This window comes from Protomyctophum parallelum, assembly GCF_964188405.1.
Source record: "Protomyctophum parallelum genome assembly, chromosome: 11".
Classification (NCBI taxonomy): domain Eukaryota; kingdom Metazoa; phylum Chordata; class Actinopteri; order Myctophiformes; family Myctophidae; genus Protomyctophum; species Protomyctophum parallelum.
In genome coordinates this window covers 20,220,723-20,238,905 of record NC_139707.1, presented here as the reverse complement: position 1 = coordinate 20,238,905, position 18,183 = coordinate 20,220,723, and the positions used below count along the sequence as shown (strand labels likewise).

The 18,183-nt window shown below is 40.4% G+C and overlaps 2 protein-coding genes across 2 annotated transcripts in view; one reads left to right on the top strand and one right to left on the bottom strand.

Annotated features, from left to right (window-relative positions):
- Nucleotides 1-504: 504 nt before the first annotated feature.
- LOC310866921 (coiled-coil domain-containing protein 89) lies at nucleotides 505-2,389 on the bottom strand (the record flags this gene model as incomplete). Its single annotated transcript, XM_083776715.1, has 5 exons — nucleotides 505-591; nucleotides 673-772; nucleotides 1,090-1,163; nucleotides 1,747-2,151; nucleotides 2,330-2,389. The coding sequence occupies 5 exons, from the start codon at nucleotides 2,387-2,389 to the stop codon at nucleotides 505-507; spliced, it is 726 nt and encodes a 241-aa protein (XP_083632841.1).
- Nucleotides 2,390-3,802: 1,413 nt separating this feature from the next.
- lrp2a (low density lipoprotein receptor-related protein 2a) overlaps nucleotides 3,803-18,183 on the top strand; it is a gene marked incomplete at its 5' end in the record, with an annotated part of 69,292 nt that continues 54,911 nt past the window's right edge. The window contains 11 exon segments of the mRNA XM_083777487.1: nucleotides 3,803-3,911; nucleotides 9,240-9,347; nucleotides 10,172-10,297; nucleotides 10,882-11,004; nucleotides 11,697-11,807; nucleotides 12,457-12,570; nucleotides 12,832-12,948; nucleotides 13,529-13,672; nucleotides 13,862-13,981; nucleotides 15,057-15,188; nucleotides 17,530-17,699. Of these exon segments, the coding sequence (XP_083633613.1) occupies nucleotides 3,803-3,911; nucleotides 9,240-9,347; nucleotides 10,172-10,297; nucleotides 10,882-11,004; nucleotides 11,697-11,807; nucleotides 12,457-12,570; nucleotides 12,832-12,948; nucleotides 13,529-13,672; nucleotides 13,862-13,981; nucleotides 15,057-15,188; nucleotides 17,530-17,699 (1,374 nt within the window).

Sequence of the window (18,183 nt, the reverse complement as noted above, 5' to 3'; positions counted from 1 at the left end):
TGTCAAAGGGAATTTAATTGTGTAAGATGAAAATCTACACTATAACTGAATATAGAGCGCCCCTCAAAAATCACACCTGTGTGAAGTGAGGGGCGCTATTCATTGCACATAATCATGGCGTAAAATAGACCCTGCCCATTTCCTCAGACATGATGTAAAATTCTCCATTCATTGTCAATGGGGATTTAATGTTTACGACAAAAATAGACACTAGGGCGATTTCCTCAGACACTATGACGTAAAATTCTATACTCATTGTCATTGGGAATTAGTTTGTGTGGGACGGAAATCTACACTAATAGCTGAATATAGTAAAAAATTGAATAAAATAAATCATATTGTTATAAATTGTGGTTTTTGTGTTTTTATAAATCGACTCAATCTTAATTACTCAAAGCAGCCAGATTCAAGACCCTTAATCTGTATGTAATGAAATTAAATGGGTAAATAAATATACACATTTAATTGCCAGATAAGTTACTTTGCTAAGTAAGTAAGTTGTCTTCAGCCAATCATGTGGCGTAGCTTGACGTTTAACTCCTTTTCCTGTTCGAGGAGATTGGAGCAGTGTTGTCTGTAGGCTTCAAAATCCTATGATATAGAGGAAAAAACGTTGAGTATGTTGTTAGATACAGTAATTACAATGTCAACTGTTTTCATACTTAAACAAACCTGTTTGAGCTTCTCGTGTATCTTAATGGATTCATCAAGAGCACACTGGAGGTTCTTCACTTTCTGATTTTCATTCACAGCGACTTTATCCTGTATGAATCTTAAGCGGGGACAACGTGGATATTGAAGAAGATGGTTACTCAACTTTTGTGTGGAGATTTTCTTCTTGCAGCAAATAGTGTGAGTTGAAGCTGGTGGCTTTATGTTGGATTGAAGTGGTTAATCATTTGAAATGATGCATTAAGCAGGAGTATAGACCTACATGCAATTATGCACAGCAGTTTGCACCAGTTTGTCCATGGAAGTAATTTACAAAGTATCAGCAATCAAAAATTTATTAACTGTAAAATAGCATCAGCACAACAGATTGGACAATGGTGCAGCACTGACACTGGTGTGGTCAACTATCGTTCTTACCTGTCTTTTGATTTGACCCTCACTTTTTGTTCTTTCCATTTTGTCTCCAGCTGCTGAATTTCTTCCTGTTTGTCCTGCCATATGGGGATCAAACAGATTAATGGGTTCAGTTTAAATTAATTATTATTATTTTATTCTGTGAGGAAAATATACTTAAATTACCTTTATTATTTGTCCTCTTTCAATTGATAGATTAGAGAATTTATCCTTGTCTTTAGTGAGGTTGGTTAGAATGTCTTTCATTCTGGTCTCCTCTTCTTGTAGATGTAGCTTCAGCTCTGACCCCAGTGAGAGATCGGTTAAACATAAATGACCACTGCTTTTTAATAGTAATAGTAAATACTATGGATCATTGAGATTAAGGGGAAATAATAATGTACCTTCACACATATTGACAGCATCCTTAACCTGTTGCTGAGCATCATGCAATTCATCAAGTAGTGAGGTTTCCTTGGATTGATGGGTGGTCATTTGTTCAGTGAGTTTTTTCTGCCATGCTGCGATTTCTTTTCTAATAAATAGAAAATATATAGTGATCGAATAATATAGACTAGAGCGATACAGGAAATAGGCATAATTGATTACATTATAGTCTGGATCTTGTTCTTACCCATATCGAGTTTTCATGGTTCTCTGTTTCTCTGTGAGTTGCCTAACCTCTTCTGTAAGATTATCAATAACTGCCTGTTTATCTTGTAGTTTTGGGGAGAAAAGTGTCTCGTTTTCAGTCCGTAGTTGTTCGTTCTCCTGTCTGAGATGGGCATTCTGCCTTTTGTATTCGTCCTTGAAAACAATGATCTCTTGATGGTTGTCAGCTAGCTCCATAAATCTTTTCTCTAACCCTGCTGATTTCTTCTTTTCAAATTCTAACATGTCTTCCAACTCTGTATTGATTTTCTGCAGTCCTTGACAATGAATAAGCATACTGTCTGCCTTTTGTTTCAGCATGCAGATTAAACTGGATTGCTGATCTATTCTTGACCGCAGCAGCCTCGCATCTGTTTTCTCCTCTGAGGTAAACCTGCATTGTTTATCCAGTGACCCCTGGAGGCAGTCTATGTCCTGCACAATGAGAAAAATAATGTATAATTATATTTTGTGTCATCTTCTAATAAGCAACCAGCCAAAATACTGTAGCTCATATTTATAACATTAATCAAATAAAGGTTATAGTGATTAGGACACAATGATCCATAATAAACTACAGTAAGCAGATCAGTGAGTGTTAGCTGATTTATACCTCTTTTGTGTCACTAATAATCTTCATGAGGTTTTTTGAAGTTTTCTGAGATGAGGCCATGATTGAAGTTTTCCCCCCGAGTAGCTATACTATTGTAAACTGTCGACTCTGAGTTTTCCAAAATGTTTTCGCTGTAGGCTACTCTATTCCAGTCTTCGTAGAAATCCAAGTTTCAGATTGTTGCTATACTTGGTTGCTAATGACAACTGTAAGCTTTTCACTCCTGTCTGCAAGTGAAACCTCTGAGCCACATCCCAACCACAAGATGGCGCTGATGGACTTCTAATCATCAGTGGTGCGTGGGTGCAAATTGCAACCCAGGTTGACTCTGCATAGCCTTGGGTCAAGAGTCTCAAGACTCCTCGACGCCGTCGACGGTCATAATTTCTGTAATTATTGGTCTATGCATCAAGGCTATAGTGACCAACTCGGGGGGGAAAATGACGTGAATGATGTATTTTGTCTTGTGAGATACGTAGCCTACGTAGGCAAAGGCCTACTATCCCCATTTGGCCATTTCTGTCACTATAAATTTTCTGATTAACTTAATCCTCACGATATCCTAAAATTTTAAGCTCGATTAAAAGGTCACGCTGATTGGTCATTCAGTTGAATTATAATCAAAGCGAGCTCGGAGAACAAGAATTATGTCAAATTCAAGGCCGTGTCACATGTTCTTAAGTTTATTAAATATACACAGATAATATATTATTTATGTTTGATCAAGCCATTCGTGACCGGAGATATCAGAACTGACACAGAAGTAGATAATAGCCTAACAGCCTAACGAGGTTAAATGACAGAACGCAACAGCTGTGATAACGCCTATATAGTAATTGATAAAGGAGAGCACGCGGCGTTATAATATAACACACTTAATACGCGCGTGTTTAAATAGCATAAGATAGTCCAGTTCTGAGGCAGACAAGTCATGATGTTTACAACAACGATTGTCTCCAGCGAAGACACTGGGCAGATAACAAATATTATACACCACAAAGTGGTTCTCAGTGTACGGTTCGGGGACGTCCTACGGGTTTCAAGGGGTCCCGACTCCCCAGAAAAAATGTTCATAATTAATAGTAACCAAATGGACACTTAGCTGGGGCTGTGGGATTTGTAACGATCAGTTATGCAGGGGGTCCATGGCCTTACATGCTTATTCCAAACTGGGGGTCCTTGAGATTAAAAAAGAAAGAGAACCACTGCACTACTATAGGCCTACACAGTACACAGTATAATGAAATGAAAAAACAGAAGTTGGTCTAATGGTCTAATCACGCGCTGCCGTCCAGACAGCTTGGGCCACGGCATTATGCAGATTCCGGGGCAGGAGGGATTTATCCGGAGGGCCGAGGTTGGGGCGGCTGTCCCGGGCTTTATGCACGCCCCTTTTCATCAACTAGCGGGACAAGAAAGAGAGAGGAGAGCCCTGCATCCCAGTCCCAAGAGCTTCTCCATCTGCCCAGCTTCATGCGGAGCTGGACGGACCAGCCGGGACCCAGTAACAGAATGTGGAGAACACTGCGAGTAAAACTTTTCCTCGTCATAGTTTTCTGCGTTATTCGGGTCCATTCTCAAGGTAGGCCTGTGTGTGGTTTTGGTTCTTGACTGCTTTTATTCACAGGGTGCCTATGATGAATAATTCATGCGGAACCTCCTGCAAGCAACTTATCTGAATTGTTATGTTTCTGTTGATTGATTGATTCAGCTAGTCCACTTGTTAACTTAAACCTAAAACAATTCGAGTGTCCGATAAAATCTGGAAAGCACTATGTTATTGTACCTATTAGAGACACAATGTATCTTTCTTTTTTGCCTTTTTTATTTCTGTCTTTTAGGGGGGTAGTAGAAATGTATTTTATAGAGCAGATGCTCATACAGTTGTTTGATGAGAGCTCTGAAGAATAAATGCATTCAGCTGTTTTCAATGGCCTATGCCCATGTAGATTATTCGGTAGGCTACCATTATTTCCTTGCATTGTAGGTCTAATAATCTAGGTGACAACACATTTGATTCTAGATAGAAAAAATTCTTACTACAGAGTATTACATTAAAGGTTGAGTACAAAGCCTTCCTCAGACAGATTGGAAGTTCTCTTGGAGAACTTTTGCCTGAGCTTTACTTGTTGCTAGGTAACAGAAGAGAGCATGTGACTTACAGACAATCTGTGTGGACTGAAAGCTACTGGTAAATCTCATTCAGAGGAATAGTTTTTCTCATGCAAACCCAGGAGGATTAACACCAAAATCATATATTACTGGACACATTTTATTTTCACACTTGAAAATAGGGGAGGGGGGTTGTTTAAATGTTCTTATATGACAGGCCTGTGTTTGTCTCTTATATGTAGTTGTAGCCTACAGGTCCTAGTCTCAAATTGTAATCTGCTTTCTTTTTGCTCAACCCTTAGTATGTAAGCTCCTTAGTGTGAATCAAGCAACTAATTACACTGCAGCTGCTACGGAAAGCAACCTTTTCTACCTAAGGAACTGTTTTGAACCGAGTAAAAGGGCATATAGCTCTATAATGAGGAGAAAGTCTCAAAATCTGTTAAAGAGCCACTCAGGGGATCCATCTTTGTGATATCATTATTTATTGGTATCGGTTGCCCTGCACTTATTTATTTCCTCACTGGCTAGTAACATTTAAGCATACATTCATGTGTCACAAAAGGCCAAAGTAAAAGGAGGCTGCATGTCATCTGTGCTGAATCTTGGACAGTGATATAAATATGGCGATGCTGTAGAACGGCAGTGGCCTATAGGTAATACCTTGACTATATTTACAGCATGTTTACATGTTACACCTTGTCAGCATATTTCTGTTGATTATTATTAGCAAGACCTATTAGTTATTAACTGACAGTAATGTGCTGTACTTCTATAAATGCAGGGGGAATGCTATACCCTGTCAGAGACAGAGTACATGCAAATAACAGACCTAGATTTGTCTATGGAGATGATCTGACAATGTGTAATTATTGTACTTAAGGACACATTATGTCCTCGCTCGGAAATGTTTGAAAGGAATGGTTTAAATATTCTCCTGATTTATTAATCACAAGCTATGTGCAGAAATGGTCACATGATGCTTGGTGTTGAGGGACAGGTTATTTTCCGTCCTTCATTGTGACTTGTTTGTAATAGCCTACTGGTACTTGTTTCTGTTTTGTGCCTGTCAAATGTGAAATGTCATAAGGTTAGTTCTAGGAGGTGACTGTTTTCTGACTGTTGGATGACCTTTTGTAGCACATTAACTAAATCTGGGCCTTGATGTTGCAGAATGAATGCATCAGCATAATGTGAGGTCATTTCCTGTTAATGCATAGCCTAAATGTCTAACACACAACAAAGGTGTTGATGGATGAATAATCCAAGTTGTGGTTGGTTGCCTTCATCCTGCTTTAGGACATGGCTGTTAAAACATGTTTCACCAGTAAATTGTTGGAATGACAGCTGAAAATGTGTGTTTTCTCCATTAATCGTTAACAAATGCTGTAATATTCTTCAATGATCTGTTAGGTGCAGTGTAAGGGAACCCATTACATGGATAGATGCATACATGAACAGAATATGAGATAGAATTTAAAAAACAAAATAATAATGTATAAATAAATACAGTTATTTAGTCTACATTTCGAAGAAGGTGTCTTGGTTCACTTAAATCTGATCTATTTTTAGTTAGAATTTGTAATGACATCGTAACAAGGGGGAAAAACACTCGCCTTTTGTTGTGCTGAAACTTTTCAGTGCTCCGTAAACTAGCCAGCACGTGCAAGTTAAACCTCACACATGCAGGGTCCTTTCCGGCATAGCAGCCTAAGTAAGTCCTTGAGCAACAGTAACACTGTATTAGAAATGGGAACGCAAGTGCAGTTGGCAGGCAGAGGCAACCAGTCCTTTCCTTTTAGGCAGCTCGACCTCTATGTAGGTTACAGACAACCCTGTCATGCATTGGATGGAGTTCAGTCTCCAACCAGGAGCTGCTGTGTTGTTATTTACCACAGAAAAACAATAAAGAATTCATCTATGCCGTTTTGAGTGCAGTATGACAACTCAATTTACAGTATGTTTCTTTTGACACAGGCTTTCATAAGTTAATTTATCAAAACATACGATGACTACTCCCTTGAAGCATCCTTTCTAACCAGCCCAAAGTGTCATTCATCACTCCGTTTCTATCCCCCTGTTGTGCCTGTGCCACTGCCAGACTCCCTTGGTTTTGTCACCGTTTTATTTGTGCGTTGCGGCAAGAGCCAAGGTTGTTTGTCAGTTGACTGCATTCTGTTGCATTGATTTCCATATGAAATGGGCAGCAGCAACTTCGCTCTGAAAGTGTGGACGGGTCCAGTGCCTCATGCTGCCAGCAGCCGTTCTCTCCATACACATTCAATGAGCGCGGAGGGCCATACCAAAACAAGGCGGTATTGATGAAAGACTGAACACATCTTGCAGGGGCCCCACGTGATGAGAAAGAGATGTTTTGGGGTAGCAGACAGGAGGAGCTTTTCTAGGAGTTGGGGGTTGGAACTTGGAAGGGACTTCTGTCCAACTTTTGTTTTGGAATTTGTTGTTGTTTTTTGCAAGAAGATGGCTTTACTGTATTCTTATTTCTTCTGTCCTCCATAGTGGCCTTTTGTGGGGTGACACTTCCAGTTATGAGGTTGCATCCCCACTGGCCCCTCTTTTGTGCCATTGTGATTTCACAGTGGGGTCTGAGGCATTGGGAGGCTTCATTCTAATGAAAATTCCTCTCCTGTGCCTCTTTGTTTAGCAGTAGTAGTAGGGTGTCATTATCTTCCTGATAGTGTGGGGTTCTCGCCTGCTGTGGGTTTAAGTTGGCTAATTAGAAGACATGAGAGAGTGTGTAAAAAGAAAACAGCAAATTAAACAAAACCAAAAATTTGCTGAAGGTCTAACCGTCTCTAAGGCCATACGACAGAAGACGCTCTTAACAGCAGATTCACATCTTTCAGGTTATTCTGCCATTAACATTTTCAGTGATTGACGCTGTCGCAGTCAGATCACTTCTATTTTCAGAAAAAGATTTGGGGATTAAGGAAAAGTTACAAAGAAGACGTTCTTCACTGAATGCAAGAACAGCTCTCACACAAGATAGTACTGTTGAAAGGTTCAACTCTAGTGTGGTTGTCACCTTTCCCAGAACTGATACTGTCAGGAAACACTGGCTGCATTTGAAGGTCTTGGCAGATTAGTTTCTTGCTGGCATACGTTGTTTTTTAAGTTGTTAACCTTGGTCTCAATGTATAGCAATTGTATATCTCCTTCAATCATATCCTAATAGTGCCGTCCTTTAGTGCTGATAAGAATTAAAAAATATATATATATTCTTATCAGTTATTTTTAATTGTAATCTTCCATTTAGATTTGTTTTGTCATTATATTATATTGTTTGTGTAACTAATTAAATAGTGCCTCTTCTACACTGTATGCACCACTTGTCCTATGAGCCATGTTATAGATGATGCTGAAACCTCTGGGATCATTGCCTTGCAACAAAGGCTCCCTTTGAGCCGACGGGGAGCAATTTTATCATTAGTAAACTGAGCAGGAAAAAGGCTTGCCTCCCAGATAGCTGCTGAAGGAGTTAAATGTGAAGCCCATTTGCCCAAGGTGGTTATTGAAGACATTTGGTGGTTTGGGCTAATTAATCTGAGAAGAGACCTCATGATATGAGCCTATTGCAGGGCTTTTAGTGCAGTAGCACAAGCACTGACCCCACAAGTGAAGTGGAAGTGATCCATCTTTAAAGAGCACATTACATAAAAGGGATGATAAACTACTGACTCTCATAAAATAAACTGTTCACTCACACAGCATTAGTCAAGTGAATAGTAGCCTGTTATTTTGCAGGGAATTTATCAAGACAGAATGCAACTTCAAATTGTTTTGATATGGTTTTTTTAGGGGGGGGGGGTAATTTCCTTTTTACCCATCAGAAGGACATGCTTAGTAGCTGACACTAATACACAAGTGAGAAGGAAGTAAGCCTTTTCTTCATAGCGTCACAGCGTTTCACACCCTTTGACCAATTAATTACATGGTCAATCTATCATCTACTTCTACAGCATTAGGGATGAAAATACCGGTATTGCAGTCTAGATCTAATATGGCATTGGCTACTCTTGTACTTGTTGCCAGTACCCAACACAACACAACACAGTATTGTTGCTTTTGATTTTTGATATGCATATTTGTGAGTAGGATGTTTGTTTTTCTGTGTAGAAAGCACTTTGATTGAGTAGGAAGGGCGTACGTACTGGATAAGACAGGCTAGAGATAGACCCCCAACCCCAGGCATGCACCACCAACCACCACCTTACACTTCCTTCAGTGAAGAATTTGGGTTGAAAGGTTTGCGGTACCACCCGGTACCACTATTTATCCCAATTACGTTTCTGACCAGGAACAGCATGAACCATAAATCAGGTTGTCAGAAAGAGACAATCAGAATTGCACATTCCTATTTAGACGGGTCTGACAGAACGCTCTGACACTGAACTATGTTGCCGGAGTCAATATCTCCTGGAAAACGTCAGGGAAGGTAGAGTGGTGGTACCTTATCTGCTCAGATGCCACTCAGTGTGAACATCAAAAGAAGGCTTGAGATGAGTGCACTGAGGGTTGTGTAACTGTCTGGGGGAAGGCTGGCACGCTCGTCTCCAAGGCTCGTCAATGCTGTTAACAGCATGCTTCATCAATGGAAGGCATCCCTACACCATTAGGACTGCTCTGATGTTTTCGAGGAAAATAGAGAGGGAGAGTTGGCATTTCAGTGAGCAAAGAATGTTACAAAAATAATGTTCTTATCTTCTAATCTAATTCTAATTAAAATCATCAAGCGCTGTGGTAATTAAATTTATAATTCCATTTTGGTTGTGTTTAGGATGTGAAAGCCAGCAATTCCGCTGTGGGACAGGTCGGTGTATCCCGGGTGATTGGCACTGTGATGGCACATTAGACTGTGTGGATAACTCTGATGAAGAAGACTGCCGTGAGTCACTTATCACATAGATCACGTAGATCAAGATACCCTATTAGACAGAGTTGTTACTGACTCATAGAGTCATACTAAAGGCCCTTTCTTTTTCCCCTCTGCACAAAATCTTGCCTCAACATGTCGCGTTGTGGGCTTGTAGATCTTCTATTTCAGCCGAATGTTCGCCTATTTTCCCTTTAGAGGCTATCATTGTACCAGAAGTAGGCATTAAAGTAGTTCATGCCTACTGAGTAAAAATAAACTTTCTAACCTTACATTCAAACAGAAAAGTCCTATCTGATTTTATTAAACAACATTAAACTCACCAATATTGCAGGTGTACGGAAAGCTTGAATCATCCTCTTTCTATCTGCAAAGATTTTGTTTAATAAAACTCCAGGCATGTTTTGAGCTACTCAAGAAATTCTGTGAAGGTAATTATTTTTCTATAAGTGCCAGAGTTTGGAGGCGCTCGTTATCATTAACGCAATGTCCTGCTGCATCCTGCATTATGTGCCATTTAGAAACAGGTGGTATGCAGGACTGTTGAGTGATTTCCAACAAGCGCTTCCAAACGCCAACGATACATGCTGCTCAATGTTTTGCCACTCAGTTTAGATGAGGGGGATGTGTCCCGGTGGAAAAGGAATGCATGTGCATACTCTCTATTACGACATTACCTAGAATGTAGATATACTGTAGATGCTAGGGTCCTGGGTTCAAGTGGTTAATTATTGTTCATAAGTATCCCTGTAGTCGTCCTAAGGTCCTCAAGGGAGAAGTAGTACTCACAGACTGCAGAAAAAATATTCAAAGATGATCTGCTTGTGTTCCCACAGCAAAGGTAACATGTGATGCAAGTCATTTCCAGTGTCTGAGTGACGATGAGTGCATCCCCGAAGTGTGGGTGTGTGACGGCGAGGAGGACTGTGAGGATGGCTCTGATGAAAGACAGCAGCACTGCCGTAAGTACTTCCTCCAAGACTGACATTCCAAGACAGTTGTTCTTAAAGTGGGGTCCAGTCACTCTCCCCAGCAAAATGAAATAAGAAGAGTTTAAACACTTCAGCTACTCCAAAATAGCTGATCTATGTTCACATCATGATGTGATGCATTTGTGAGCTTGTAGATCTGCTGTTTTTGACAAATGACAAATGTTGTCTAATCGGTCCCCGGCACAAAATCTTTTCAAATGAGTGTCTGTGGCTAAATACATATCAGGTCCTTGACATGAAAATGTTTGGGAAACACTATTCCAATATAGACCATTGTATTGCAAAAAATACTATAACCCTCCTATTCAAATATTTACAAAAAATTCGATTTTCAAGCTCACAATGAAATTTTCACCTATAATGACACGCCCAAAATAGAAGGGACGGCAGGTTAAAAGTAGTACATTGCTACTTGACTTGAGATTTGAGGGATTTACAATAGCAGTGCAATAATGAGTATCTCAACTCAAGTGCATCACATTTCAAAATTGTTAAAGAAATGAGTGAATTACCACTTCCAGTTGTAGCTAAATTTCTCCCAAATCTGTTACCAGCTGGGACGACGTGCACCACTACCCAATTCAGATGCGGTAACGGAGCCTGTATCCCCAGTGTGTACCGCTGTGATCGGTCCGACCCATCCGACTGCTCGGATGGGTCTGACGAAATAGACTGCCGTAAGTTTCCCCCTGGAAAGGGTTCCTTTTTGTGTGTGTGTGTGTCTGATTCAGACTACCGTGGCATTTTAATCAATTTGTTAAGATTAAGAGGCTCGTTGACTGACAGAATGGGTCACAATATGCTTCTTGTTGTCAGAGGTTGATTGCAGATTCCATGGTGGATTAGTCAAGCTGAAGTTCAGCTGCTATTCCATTATTGTGCCGACATGGTTACAGCCCTGCACACTGTGGTAATCTCACAATTGCATAAAGAATGCTGCATGTGGCTGTTGCCGGTGTTCATTGTAAACTTTGCTTTCTTATCCTTCGCATTAGTCTTTCACATGTTCTGTGATATTTCTAGAATGCCAAGAATGACCCTTTGCCATTATTCAGTTCAGTTACAGTGTATTTCAGAGGTCAATTGCCATAATTAATTTTTGATAGCTACAGGAGTCTTTACATGTCTAAAGCAATGGTTTAAACAGCATGATTGCTTATACATACAGTAGAATGTATTTAATAAGAGCCAAGACATGCCTGTCAGGCATGTCTCGGCATCAACATTTACCCACAGTTTGACATTGGAGCTGTGTATATCCATGTCATGCATTTTAAACACCCAACATCATGCAATACTTCTACACTAGGATCTGTATGATGAATGCAATTTACTTTCGTCCTGTGAATAATCTTTTGATCTTGTTCAGACTATCCTACGTGTGCTGAGCTGAGTTGTGCTAATGGAGCCTGTTTCAACCGGACCCAGCGATGTGACCAGACGGTGGACTGCCGTGACTTCTCTGATGAAGCAAACTGCAGTAAGTCTCAAGTCAATAACACTGGTACCCAACTCTTTCCAGAACTCCTTATTGCCTTGTTATCAGTTGTTAAGTGGTCAGATGGGTGGGTCGCATGCATTTTCAGAGCATGTTTATTTTAATGACAATCAATTTTGTATTTTATTTTAATGTTAATTATTAAAATCTTAGTGTTTTGCCAATTATGTGGTGGACCACTAGCCTGGGTTCCATTATGTGGTGGACCACTAGCCTGGGTTCCATTATGTGGTGGACCACTAGCCTGGGTTCCATTATGTGGTGGACCACTAGCCTGGGTTCCATTATGTGGTGGACCACTAGCCTGGGTTCCATTATGTGGTGGACCACTAGCCTGGGTTCCATTATGTGGTGGACCACTAGCCTGGGTTCCATTATGTGGTGGACCACTAGCCTGGGTTCCATTATGTGGTGGACCACTAGCCTGGGTTCCATTATGTGGTGGACCACTAGCCTGGGTTCCAGCCTTATTCACTACGTTCCGTGGATTTGTTTTTGTGGAAAAGAAAATCCACCGAACGTAGTGAATCAGGCTGGAAACCAGTTTAGCGGAATCCGCTCTACAAGTCATATGATGACCTCACCTATCACCTATCACTGTCTTTTGTTTGTTTATATGTTCTGTCTTTAGCACAGCACTGCAGCACGGGCATGTTCCCATGTCACAATGGAGAGTGTGTTCCTCAGCGCTATGTCTGCGATCATGACGATGATTGCGGAGACAGAAGTGATGAGCAGGACTGCAGTATGTACCCTCCCACTCTCTTCTCTTCTTCCTTGTCTCTTTTTCCTTATTTATATTATTTTTTATTCATAGTGCAAACATTATGACAGCTTCAGTGTTGAACATTCAGTTCCAACTGCACTCTTTGTTTTCCCTTTTGAGCTGCCAAACAAACAGACTTTTCCTGGGACAGCAACGTTTATTTTTGCCTGGATAGATGCTCTCTTAAACTGGACTTGGCCTGACCTTTACTATGTGTTTTCCTCCTCTCTCTCATGGCAGCATACCCCACTTGTAGAGGGAGCTACTTCACCTGCCCCAGTGGCCGCTGTATCCATCAAGTGTGGCTGTGTGATGGAGAAGATGACTGCGAGGACAATGCAGATGAAAAAGGCTGTGGTACGGATTCTTTAAAGCAAAACGGCCCTTCAAATACCTAGATACCTACATATTAAATATTGGACATATGGTGGAATGGGTGGGAAATCCAAGCTATCTGTGTGAACCTGATTCACCTCCAGCCCCCATGGTGGCTATTGGCTAGCCAGGCACTGAGTCTGTGCCCCTTTAAGTGTGTTATTCAAATGCCTCTTTGTGGCACAAGACCATACAGCCTTCCAAAGGGCTTTAGAATTCCTCCACACTGCCGTGAAGAGTGTGTGTTTTTAGAGGATGGGCCACGGGAGCCCTCCAAGCACCCCCTCCCACCTTTTACCCCCTCAAAACTCAGTTCCCCCCCCATTGATTTAAAGTGACAGTAATTTCCCACAATGAAGTCTGCGTCACCTTGTCCTTGAGTTCACTATTGCATTCCTCGGGAGATATGGTTGCCTGTCCTCATTGCATACCTCACACATTGTATTGTATCTTTCTCTTTTGCACATGACACTCCGTGGCAGGCCCTCCTATCTTCTTATTTGTTTCTGTTTTCTCTGTGTCAAGGCACTGATGAGTTGAAGACTGATTGTTTTGCCTCTAGATCATATACCACGCGAGTGCTACCCTGGCGAATGGCCTTGTCCATCCACGGGTCTGTGTATCGTCATGGATCAGCTGTGTGATGGAACAGTCCACTGCCCCGATGGAGACGACGAGACCAACACTACAGCTGGACGCAACTGCAGTTAGTACCAATATGATGTACCGATGTTTCTTTTTCTTTCTTTCTTTCTTTCTTTCTTTCTTTCTTTCTTTCTTTAGCTTTCCTGTAAGATTAAGCCTATGATGCATGGCAACCAAACGAAATTCCTTCAGTACAAAGTATGAAGTACAAAATGTATTCATTCGTGACTATTTTGTCCATTGGGGTCAGGTATCTGGAGATGTCCATCTCTGAGCTGTGAAGATCGTTGTCACCCTTCCCCTGAGGGAGGAACATGTTCTTGTCCTTCTGGATATATTGTCAATAACAATGACAGTCGCTCTTGTATTGGTATGTATGGTTAACAGATTACAGCATACATTGTTTTACTGCCTAAAGATTCTTTGGCCTTTCAGAGAAATCTTGTTCCTCCTGTGCTGATATGAGATACGGTACCATTCTGACACGTGTAGCCCATTGACCATGAGTCCATGACTACTTGACATTACTACTGAATTGATCACATGGTTAAACCATTGAAACCGGGAAATCTGTGTCATTTTAGATTTGAACTATAAAGCATTATTTTATACTTGTCTCAGGTCTTGGATACATTTTTTTTTACAAGTCAGTATAACAAATATAATGTGGCGGTTCAACATTAGGTAAGCCAGACACAGAACAGTGATCCACATAAAAAAGAGAAATTGCCTGGGACCCAAACTAGTGAAAATAACACGTCGCCGCTTTGTGAGCTTGGCTATTTTCATTACTTCTTAAACATTTGTTTTCTAATTTATGGAAATTATTAGATTTTTCTTGTATTTTCTTTTCTTTTTTGGGGGAATGTTTTATGAAAATGTTTTGAATTAACAATAATTTAAAGGTATATTCAGTGATTTCACTTTATTCAAATATCACTTATTTTATTTGTTTTGTTGTGATAATCCTCCCTACTATAGAGTGTGCTGACCATATAAGGAGTTCCTCCCTGTCCCCAGTTAACCCCTGGGGGTCAAAAAACCTTAGGTTTCGTTTTTGACTCTCTATCCTGATTGGACGAAAGGCTGGGTCCCACAGCCAAAAACGAAACCTAAGGTTTTTTGAGTGAAATCACTGAATCTACCTTTAAAACAAAATGTAGGAAACAAAAACAAAATGTAGAAAACCCAAACATAGAAGAAAACATTACATGAACCTACAGGGTTAAGCCAGGGTTCACATAAAACAGAATACAAACAAAAGAACAACATCAATACATCAACCACATGAACCCTAGCATCTCTATTCTGGGCATGTCATAATATGCAAACATTCAGCAAACATGGCAAAAATGGGTTCATGTAGTTAACTCGGCTCAGAAGAAAAGGAATACATGTCTTTTGACCTGTGTTGGCTGTGATTGTCCTTTGATTTCATGGTGAAGACTTTGACGACTGTTCAATGTGGGGCGTTTGTGACCAGCTGTGTGAGGACAGGACAGGCAGCCACCATTGTAGCTGCCGAGACGGTTACATCTTGGAACAGCACAGATACTGCAGAGCCGACACTCAGAGATGTAAGTGACTGTTCCTCTCTCTATGAATAGAATGCTCTTCCTATGTCTGAACTTTGAATGAAGGGTGCGATTTTCTAGGGTGAAATGTTCAAAATATTCAAAACGATTAAAAAAAGTTCAGAATGTTTGAATGAACAAACATTTCTTTGTATTTGGTCATGTCCAACCAAACTCTGGCCCCTTAGACTAGCTACTTGTCCTGTCTGCCAACATGCCCTGCTGAGTGTCTGCTGTGCTCTCGGATGCATTGTTGCGCACTAAATGTTGTTTTAGCCAGTCTCTTGCCTTTGTGTAACAGAAGAGAGTGTTGACTAAGAGACCAGCCTCTCTGCCTTTGACCACTAGCCCAGCAGCAACAAGTCTGATGACAATGGCAAGCAATAGTACTTTGACTTCATGAGATTCAGTCAGGGATCTACTTGTACATACCTAACCTAACCAGAGATGGGAAGTAACTGTAACTAAGTACTTTTTTTTCCGAGTATCTGTACTTTACTGAGTACTTATTTTTCGGACTACATTTTACTTTCATCCGTTACATTTTAACACAAGTACTAGTACTTTCTACTGAGTACTTTTTCAAAATAGGCTTGTTACTTTTATTTTAATGCATGACACAGATTAAAATAATATTAGACCAAGGAATCTCTTTTTAGACAATAAAAAAAACAGCTCCCGTAGATGGTTCCAGTCTCCGCCAATCGTATGAAGCGTTACTAGTGGTGGTCCCCTACATCCCAGCTTGTGATTGGCCCTCTGACGATGTTAATACATTTCATTGGCTATAAACCAAGGAAGCTCTTAGAAGGAAGTGAAGTGGTCACGTGACTGGGCTGCGCCATGACACTTTCATGGACACTTTCATGGGAGCCAAACTACCTGGAAGTTTGGCAGAATGCATTGGAGTCAATGAGAGCTCAGTGACCAGCTCATGAACAAACATTATTTATGAACAATTGAAACCTTTTGTAAAGTAATCACTTCTGGAAAATAACAGAAGACATGTAACACATTATTGTCTGCTGTGTTGTTATTCGATGTGTACACTGTGTAATTTTTATAGAGGTATGGTATCTCTATAAAAATAGAGATACCATAAAGTACAAAGTACATTTCTGAACGCACCAAGTATCGCGATACTTCCCACCGTTTCCTGTCTGGCAGCCAAATATCGCGATACTTCGGAGCCAGAAACGATACCTGCTGCTGTTTAGATCCTCAGATAAAATTATATACTGTGCACTCTGTGCACATCGAAAAGTAAGTGATTAGAAAACAACCTGTTATATGTCTTCTGTTATTTTCCAGAAGTGATTACTTTACAAAAGGTCTCAATTGTTCATGAATAATGTTTGTTTCATTCACTGCCATGTATTCATTGCACTTCCTGTGTGAGTTTGGCTCCCATGAAAGTGTCCATGAAAGTGTCATGGCGCAGCCCAGTCACGTGACCACTTCACTTCCTTCTCAGAGCTTCCTTGCTATAAACCCGGAAACACAGACCACCACCACACACACATGCGTATCTCAACCCGCCGGCTGTGTTGAACATTTGAGCTTCACTGTGCAGTGTACACATGTGTCTGCTTGAAGTTGAAAGTTCCTCCACGATGACTGTGCTGACTGTGTGCTGATTAAAACAATCTGATTTGAAGAGGTGGGTCTACTTACATGAATCGTCAATCAGTAATGACAGTTTGGAAATCAGTGTGTTTGGTTGGGATCTTTTTAGTTTAATAGCCTTCGACGTATATGAGGTTACAGTTGCAAATCCGGTAAAATACTTTTACTTTTACTCAGAAAGTACATTTCAGAGCCTGTACTTTTTTACTTTTACTCAAGTAATTATTTGAATGACTACTTCTACTTTTACCAAAGTAGTTTTTTACACAAGTAATTGTACAGAATGTCAGTACTTTTCCCATCTCTGCATGCAGTGTTATATATTGTAACAGGATCAATTCCAGTGGTGTGTGAGTTTAGCATTATATACATGACGAGAGCCCATAATGTTGTTTTTAAGGGCTATGTCCAGCTTTTAGTGTGCCAATACAAACTTTGTCCTACACAAACATTAACATTTGTGTATCAATGTTCATATAAACATAAACATTGCGTAACACAAACATTGAAGGCGAAGGTGAGGACGCAAATTCTGATTAACCGGAATGAGATGATGTAGGATGATGTACGATGATATGATCGCCCCTCATTTCACACGTGTGTGATTTTTTTAGCCCAACATATAACGTGAATTCTCTGCGTCTGGGGCTCTGAATACAGAAGACAGACTACATTACAGTACTTTGTAACTGACTTTATATTTTGTTTCCCTCTGTAGGTGGAGTCCCTCTTTTAGTCTTCTCAAACGGCAGAGACCTTCTAATTGGTGACATCCATGGCAACGACCAACGTACTTTGATCCATTCTCAGAACAGAGGGGTTGCTGTGGGTGTGGACTTCCACTTCCTCCTCCATAGAATATTCTGGACCGATACAACTCAGAACAAGGTAACAGAGTTTGTGCTATTCCAGCAGCCAGTGTTACCCTTTTACCCTTTTTTTTTTGTTGTTATCAAATGTTTTTAATTTTAAGACAAAAATCACAATAAGACACGTTAACAACATGAATGACTTAAAGAAAACAAGACACATATATAAAACAACACATAACAGCAAAAGCAAGGAACACAAAAACAAAAACAAACAATCCCACCCACCCCTCCCGAGACCAAAGATGCCACAAAATGTCATTACTCCTACTACTGTGCAATGGAAACAAAAAATAAATAAATAATGATAATAATAATAATAATGCCCTTAACCAAATCTGCAATACCAGACCAAATCTCAATGTTTTCACCCTTTTACCCTTTTAAACAAACAGGAGAAGGGCGCACACCAGTGTTGGTGAGGTGCTGCTGGCCTTGGTAAATAAATATAGAAGATAAAGAAAAAGGCTGCACACTTGTAGCCACGATGCAAAATGTATTTA